General features: G+C 42.9%; 2 protein-coding genes across 2 annotated transcripts; both read left to right on the forward strand.

The window, feature by feature from the left end:
• The first annotated feature begins 720 nt into the window (after window positions 1-720).
• On the forward strand, window positions 721-4,663 carry LOC141766809 (uncharacterized). The gene is made up of 3 exons (XM_074633971.1): window positions 721-782; window positions 2,361-2,434; window positions 2,546-4,663. The coding sequence occupies exon 3, from the start codon at window positions 2,549-2,551 to the stop codon at window positions 3,806-3,808; it is 1,260 nt and encodes a 419-aa protein (XP_074490072.1). The 5' UTR covers window positions 721-782; window positions 2,361-2,434; window positions 2,546-2,548; the 3' UTR covers window positions 3,809-4,663.
• On the forward strand, window positions 3,980-6,993 carry LOC141766807 (uncharacterized). The gene is made up of 2 exons (XM_074633969.1): window positions 3,980-4,098; window positions 4,835-6,993. The coding sequence occupies exons 1-2, from the start codon at window positions 4,091-4,093 to the stop codon at window positions 6,132-6,134; spliced, it is 1,308 nt and encodes a 435-aa protein (XP_074490070.1). The 5' UTR covers window positions 3,980-4,090; the 3' UTR covers window positions 6,135-6,993.
• Window positions 6,994-8,637: the final 1,644 nt, after the last annotated feature.

Raw genomic sequence — 8,637 nt, forward strand, 5'->3', positions numbered from 1 at the left:
ATACGATATACTGGAAATATAAGAAAGCCCTTATCTTGGTTCTGAGAAACCTGAATATGCTATATGCTGAAGTACTAGTGACATGCCAATCTACAGGTATGTTCTCAGCTCAAGTTACGTGGCAGTTGGTAAAACAAAAGTGATGATAAACAATAGCCTGTATTGATGAGCTACACACAAAATGAAAGTGAAAGTCTAACACTGGTAATGTTGAGGTTAAACCCTGTTGTCACTCTCTGTCTTCCTTTAATGTGATCAGATGGAGAGGCCAAAATCCAGCAGAGTGATGAATGCAGCAGTGTTCAGGCAGCCAGAGACCAAACTGGGTTTAGCTCTGCCAGTGCAGACGTGACAGAGTGGGTGAGATGTGGAGTTGTTCGAGACACACCTGCATGCAGACAATAGCTTGAAAATGTAATGCAAGGAGCTAAATAACCAGAGAGCACAGCACAACAATATTGTGTTGTGTACTACTTCATCAGACACTTAAGCAGATTATAAATCTTCCAATGTATTTGAAAATATGCAAACCAGGACAGGTTGGACCATCACTAACCAGGCAGACAGGTTGAGGCGTGCAGGGTGAGGGGTGACGTCATTTGATAGTTATTTTCATTAAAGGTACAGTCACTAAAGTCAGCCGCTAAAGCCATTGATACAAGACAATGTAGTATATGCCTTTAACAAAGCTCCCAACAGAGCACTGTTTTATTTCCACCAACTTCCTTATACTGTTCTTGGCGACGCATTGCTGCACTGCTTTAGGAGTTTATTATCTACAGGTATGAGAATACATTTATTTAGTGAAACCAAAAATGATTTGACAGAATAGTTACAAAACTGAATTTAAACTATATCTAAATTCTAATATTCCATTTTTTAAAACTGTTTTAAATAGCTATGGATTCAAACGTGGTCATTTTGGAGGCTGTAGTTTACGCTCCTACTGAATTGCATTGTGTTTTACTGAGAGGTTTTTGCTATATTTAGTCTACCTTCACATGTGTCACGATGTATGTTTGTGGATGAGGCAGCACAACCAGGCAGACAGGATCAGTTCGGTGACTCCTTGAGCTGGACGGACCCGGTTCCGGGTCCACCGCTGTGGCGTAGTTACAAAAAGTTGCAATGGAAGATCTATTTATAGAAGAAATACATGTTATACTGTTTTAAAAACATGGGGTCTTCACCTTTCAGAATCAGTAAACTAACTTTTGTCCAAACTATGTCCTATTACGAAGTATTTTAACATTAAAGTCAGTACAAATTTAACCTTCGTAAATATACGAGCATGTTGTGTTCAAAGGATCTAGAATGATTTTCTTGTCAGTCATACTTGTATCGCTGGAAACTTAAAAATTCCAAGCTTTCTAAATGCTCCTCAACTCAAAACTCACAGCGTCAGCTATTAACGGGGAATCAAAGCAGTCAAAGTTTACATTTTACACTCACACTGACATAAACCTGTGTTCTTGGTAGAATATTTCACCAAGGCATATTTTTGCGATTTACTTTCAACAGCTAACTAGCTAGCCCAACCACATCTACTGTCATCAAAACAGGAAGGAGGTGGTAAAGTACACCAACAAGCCTTATACCATTCTATTCAGCTTGCATAGACGAATCTGTGGATACCTCATAGAGAACTAAGGGCCCTTCCATTCTCCATGTATGTGCCTGTGTAGCATTGAGCTTTTCAGTTATATATGAATATTAATCAATATCCATTGTATTTATTACTTTTTCAATGTTTTTTTGGGAGATTTATGGTATTTATAACATAGCTACAGGGAAATTATTAGTGTTTTGAAGTAAAACTCCCAGTAAACAGTCAACATGGCAAAAACATGCAGACTGCCAGTATCTTTATAAATTGCATCATAAAGGGTTTATTTTAGTGTATTTACAGTTACAGTTGTAGTAGAGAGTAGTAGAATACATTCAGTTGTATCATTATCGATGGGATTTCGGTTATAATGATGATATTTCCTTTGAAACTGAGATTATATAAACTGGGGAAAAAAGTGTGGAAACTTGTGTTTGGTGGATTATTTCTCTGTTGTTACAATGCTAATTGGCATTGTATTTTACATCGTTGGAAAGCCTGTTTTTGACCTTCACAATGATGTGCAACTTGTAAGGATCATCGATTGTGTTAATGCAAAAAGAAATTAGTGGTGCTAAAACGAATTTGAGTTGACGCGTTCTTATCGCTTTAACTTTGACAGCCCTACTATATACTATATACTATATACTATATACTATATACTATATACTATATACCATACAAATATATTTTATAGGTGTTGATGTTGTGTCCAGCCCCTGTGATTATTTTAACTTTCTCTTCTATACTACAGTACATATCTCATATAAAACCGCACTGCTAAGGCAATGTGGGACCGAACTTCTTTCTGGCACACCGACAAGGGTTGTAGGTAAATTCAATTATAAATATCCTTTGTAGCTTTACCATCATGGTAAATAGTATCCTTGTAGTCCATTAATAATTTGTGTAATGTTCTCACATTTATCTTCTCTTTAGATAATGGAGCCAATGAGTTCACCTGAGACTGCAGACATTCAGTCACAGCCTGTTGTCCCACTGTCTCCCTCTATTTGTGTTCCTCCCACACTGAGAGATGGTGAGAGTTACCATGTCTTCATCAGCTACAGCAGCACTGACTACCAGTGGACCCACTCCCTCATCAACCAGCTGGAGTCCTGCGGGCTGCAGGTCTGCTACCACGAGCGTGACTTCACTCCCGGCCGCACCGTGTTGGAGAACATGTCCGACTGCATCCAGGAGAGCCAGAAGGTCCTGCTGGTTCTCAGCCCAGAGTTTGTGAGGAGCCGCTGGTGTCTCCTGGAGGCCAACATGTCTTTGTTCAGAGACTGCCTGGAGAGGAAACCCATCGTCCCAGTGCTGCTGGAGCCAGGAGTCTCTGTTCCTCTCCACCTCTGCCACCTCACCTACCTGGAGGCCAACGACCCCGACTTTAAGAATAAGCTGCTCAAGGTGCTCTGCACCGCCAACCAGGAGCTGCAAGGGTCCACTGTGGTGCCCTACCAGCCTCCCTCTATCTACAACGGGAAGGCCCTGCAGCCTCTGATTGCTGTCAATAAGGAGGGACTCAATAAATGGGATTGTGGTCAGTTCAGTGACATGGAGGTTCCAGACCAACTACGCCTGATCATTGAGGACCACGAGAAGTACAGACAGGCTGTGAGGATGATCAACAGTGTCTCTCAAGATAAAGTGCTCCCATTTTGGCGTAGGGGACTGATGCTTGCTTTCTATACAATAATGCTCATCCTTACGATAGTTCTACCTACATGCGGGATAAGTATGTTGTTAAGTAGTTCATGGAAAGGTGAGAACACTATATCTTTGGTGCTATTTATTGTTTGTCTCTGTTTTGCAGTGGGTTTTTTTATAAAGGTTGTTCGCTGGGAAAATGATCAGTTGAAGAACATAGTGAGGGAAATGCAGAAAGCTATAGGCCAGGCAAACACAATCCTCTGTGAGGAGAAGGTGTTAATGGGCTGTTGGTCTAATTCAGAAATCTATCTGGTGTATGTTTCTCTGGACGGTTGCAAACATAAGTTTGCAGAGACATTTTCAGAGCAGGTTTGTGCTGAGGACATGTTTCAAAGAGCTCTGCTCTACTTCTCATCAGGTTACGCCTGCTGCCTTGCTAAAAAACACTTTCCCTTTCCCCAGCCCAGCTCCACTGGCCACCTGGAGGGAGGGGTGTGTTTCTGCCAGTATGTCTCCCAGCAGCAGAGCACAGATCAATGGGCATAACAGTGTCCACATGTTTGTCTTCACTATTTGATTAAAGGAATCCCCCAGTCAACATGTAATGTCCGGACTAAAACGAGCCACTGAGAGCCATTAAAGGCACAGTAACCTCCTTCATGTTAGAAGCCCCCCAGACATCAGAACGGAGGCTGTCACTTTAACAAACCAGAGAGAGGAGAACAGTGAGGATGTTTTGCATTTTCTGCTTCCTGAGTTTACTTTCAGTTCCTGCTGATCCACACGGTGCGATCACTCTTTATTACATTTGCTTGAACTGACTGTATCATGAACAGGTATGGATGTACGATGCTGTGTACTGTATGTTGTCCTCTTAGTGGGATTATAGTTTTCACTCTTAAAAAGAGCAGTAGGATTCTGCTGTTGTTGTGTTTTTAGTATGAAAGCTTACATGTCATCGAGCTGTTTTTTCTTCATGAATCTACTTTACTGATGAACATTTTCTGTCTGTTATGTACACATTTCAAGTATTTTTTATACAACATGGATCTTTCTCAATAACTTTGTACTTTTGGTTATTTGATTACTTCTTTATACACAAATAGGATGCGTATTGTATATTTGGAGCAGCACTGAGTTGCTTGAATTGTTCTTTTTAGATTTAGGATATTGTTATACCTGAAATCAACTGAAAATCTTTGCTGTCTAGGATTCATTTTACAGTATATTGTGTCATTTGTAATCAGCATTTAGTAATATGACTCATGTTCAGCACAAACCTAAACTTGTTTGGGAATCAGTTGATCTGTGTTATATGTGGGAGTGTCAGGGTGACTTTGAGAAGCGTTTATTTTCTAACATGTATAATGTGCTTATAAATAAATCTCTGATTTGACTATTCCCAGATTTTAAGAATTATTCTGAGCAGCAGTGTGATCACTGAGCAGTAGGATGAACTTTAAATGTGCTTTTTAATGACTCTTGGAGCTATGCTGACATGAAAAACATGGCTATATGAAATCTTTGAAAAAGATGCCTGCATTTCTAAATCATATTTTCTTCTCACTTTAGTGTTTTCATAGATAATGGAGCCAATGAACAGCAGACTGCAGACATTCAGTCACAGCCTGCTGTCCCACTGTCTCCCTCTATTTGTGTTCCTCCCACACTGAGAGATGGTGAGAGTTACCATGTCTTCATCAGCTACAGCAGCACTGACTACCAGTGGACCCACTCCCTCATCAACCAGCTGGAGTCCTGCGGCCTGCAGGTCTGCTACCACGAGCGTGACTTCACTCCCGGCCGCACCGTGTTGGAGAACATGTCCGACTGCATCCAGGAGAGCCAGAAGGTCCTGCTGGTTCTCAGCCCAGAGTTTGTGAGGAGCCGCTGGTGTCTCCTGGAGGCCAACATGTCTTTGTTCAGAGACTGCCTGGAGAGGAAACCCATCGTCCCAGTGCTGCTGGAGCCAGGAGTCTCTGTTCCTCTCCACCTCTGCCACCTCACCTACCTGGAGGCCAACGACCCCGACTTTAAGAATAAGCTGCTCAAGGTGCTCTGCACCGCCAACCAGGAGCTGCAAGGGTCCACTGTGGTGCCCTACCAGCCTCCCTCTATCTACAACGGGAAGGCCCTGCAGCCTCTGATTGCTGTCAATGATGAGGGATTCCATACATGGGATTGTGGTCAGTTCAGTGACATGGAGGTTCCAGATCAACTACGCCTGATCATTGAGGACCACGAGAAGTACAGACAGGCTGTGAGGATGATCAACAGTGTCTCTCAAAATAAAGTGTGGTTGCGCCCACTCTGGGTTAGGGTACTGATCTACCTCGTAGGTTTAGCACTTGTTTTATTCTTCGCATCCTTTTACACATTTGCAACAGTTAGGTTCTCTACTATCCACCCTTTGCCCCGATCGGACAAAACATACCAGATTGTAGCATGGGTGTTCACTATTTCTGGTTTCTACAGTGTTCCATTGGGGTTATTAATTCACATTATTCTCTGGAAGAATGATGATGAGAAGTATATATTGAGGGAAATGCAGAAAGCTACAGGCCAGGCGAACACAATCCTCTGTGAGGAGAAGGTGTTAATGGGCTGTCTCCGGTCCAATTCAAAACAAATCTATCTGGTGTATGTTTCTCTGGACGGTTGCAAACATGAGTTTGCAGAGACATTTTCTGAGCAGGTTTGTGCTGAGGACATGTTTCAAAGAGCTCTGCTCTACTTCTCATCAGGTTACGCCTGCTGCCTTGCTAAAAAACACTTTCCCTTTGCCCAGCCCAGCTCCACTGGCCACCTGGAGGGAGGGGTGTGTTTCTGCCAGTATGTCTCCCAGCAGCTGAGCACAGATCAATGGGAATAACAGTGTCCACATGTTTGTCTTTACTATTTGATAAAACAAATCCCCCAGTCAACATGTAATGTCCGGACTAAAACGAGCCACCGAGAGCCGTTAAAGGCACAGTAACCTCCTTCATGTTAGAAGCCCCTCAGACATCAGAACGGAGGCTGTCACTTTAACAAACCAGAGAGAGGAGAACAGTGAGGATGTTTTGCATTTTCTGCTTCCTGAGTTTACTTTCAGTTCCTGCTGATCCACATGGTGCGATCACTCTTTATTACATTTGCTTGAACTGACTGTATCATGAAGAGGTATGGATGTACGATGCTGTGTACTGTATGTTGTCCTCTTAGTGGGATTATAGTTTTCACTCTTAAGAAGAGCAGTAGGATTCTGTTGTTGTTGTTGTGTTTTTAGTATGAAAGCTTACATGTCATCGAGCTGTTTTTTCTTCATGAATCTACTTTACTGATGAACATTTTCTGTCTGTTATGTACACTTTTCAAGTATTTTTTATACGTCACGGATCTTTCTCAATAACTTTGTACTTCTGGTTATTTGATTACTTCTTTATACACAAATAGGATGCATATTGTATATTTGGAGCAGCACTGAGTTGCTTGAATTATTCTTTTTAGATTTAGGATATTGTTATACCTGAAATCAACTGAAAATCTTTGCCGTCTAGGCTTCATTTTACAGTATATTGTGCCATTTGTAATCAGCATTGTAGTAACATGACTCATGTTCAGCACAAATCTAAACTTGTTCGGGAATCATTTGATCTGTGTTATATGTGGGAGTGTCAGGGTGACTTTGAGAAGCGTTTATTTTCTAACATGTATAATGTGCTTATAAATAAATCTCTGATTTTACTTTATCCAGATTTTAAGAATTATTCTGAGCAGCAGTGTGATCACTGAGCAGTAGGATGAACTCTAAATGTGTTTTTTAATGACTCTTGGAGCTATGCTGACATGAAAAACATGGCTATATGAAATCTTTGAAAAGATGCCTGCATTTCTAAATCATATTTTCTTCTCACTTTAGTGTTTTCATAGATAATGGAGCCAATGAACAGCAGACTGCAGACATTCAGTCACAGCCTGCTGTCCCACTGTCTCCCACACTGAGAGATGGTGAGAGTTACCATGTCTTCATCAGCTACAGCAGCACTGACTACCAGTGGACCCACTCCCTCATCAACCAGCTGGAGTCCTGCGGGCTGCAGGTCTGCTACCACGAGCGTGACTTCACTCCCGGCCGCACCGTGTTGGAGAACATGTCCGACTGCATCCAGGAGAGCCAGAAGGTCCTGCTGGTTCTCAGCCCAGAGTTTGTGAGGAGCCGCTGGTGTCTCCTGGAGGCCAACATGTCTTTGTTCAGAGACTGCCTGGAGAGGAAACCCATCGTCCCAGTGCTGCTGGAGCCAGGAGTCTCTGTTCCTCTCCACCTCTGCCACCTCACCTACCTGGAGGCCAACGACCCCGACTTTAAGAATAAGCTGCTCAAGGTGCTCTGCACCGCCAACCAGGAGCTGCAAGGGTCCACTGTGGTGCCCTACCAGCCTCCCTCTATCTACAACGGGAAGGCCCTGCAGCCTCTGATTGCTGTCAATGATGAGGGATTCCATACATGGGATTGTGGTCAGTTCAGTGACATGGAGGTTCCAGACCAACTACGCCTGATCATTGAGGACCACGAGAAGTACAGACAGGCTGTGAGGATGATCAACAGTGTCTCTCAAAATAAAGTGTGGTTGCGCCCACTCTGGGTTAGGGTACTGATCTACCTCATAGGTTTAGCACTTGTTTTATTCTTCGCATCCTTTTACACATTTGCAACAGTTAGGTTCTCTACTATCCACCCTTTGCCCCGATCGGACAAAACATACCAGATTGTAGCATGGGTGTTCACTATTTCTGGTTTCTACAGTGTTCCATTGGGGTTATTAATTCACATTATTCTCTGGAAGAATGATGATGAGAAGTACATATTGAGGGAAATGCAGAAAGCTACAGGCCAGGCGAACACAATCCTCTGTGAGGAGAAGGTGTTAATGGGCTGTCTCCGGTCCAATTCAAAACAAATCTATCTGGTGTATGTTTCTCTGGACGGTTGCAAACATGAGTTTGCAGAGACATTTTCGGAGCAGGTTTGTGCTGAGGACATGTTTCAAAGAGCTCTGCTCTACTTCTCATCAGGTTACGCCTGCTGCCTTGCTAAAAAACACTTTCCCTTTGCCCAGCCCAGCTCCACTGGCCACCTGGAGGGAGGGGTGTGTTTCTGCCAGTATGTCTCCCAGCAGCTGAGCACAGATCAATGGGCATAGCAGTGTCCACATGTTTGTCTTTACTATTTGATAAAACAAATCCCCCAGTCAACATGTAATGTCCGGACTAAAACGAGCCACTGAGAGCCGTTAAAGGCACAGTAACCTCCTTCATGTTAGAAGCCCCTCAGACATCAGAACGGAGGCTGTCGCTTTAACAAACCAGAGAGAGGAGAACAGTGAGGATGTTTT

The sequence above is a fragment of the Sebastes fasciatus genome, chromosome 4, assembly GCF_043250625.1.
Source record: "Sebastes fasciatus isolate fSebFas1 chromosome 4, fSebFas1.pri, whole genome shotgun sequence".
Taxonomy (NCBI): Eukaryota; Metazoa; Chordata; class Actinopteri; order Perciformes; family Sebastidae; genus Sebastes; species Sebastes fasciatus.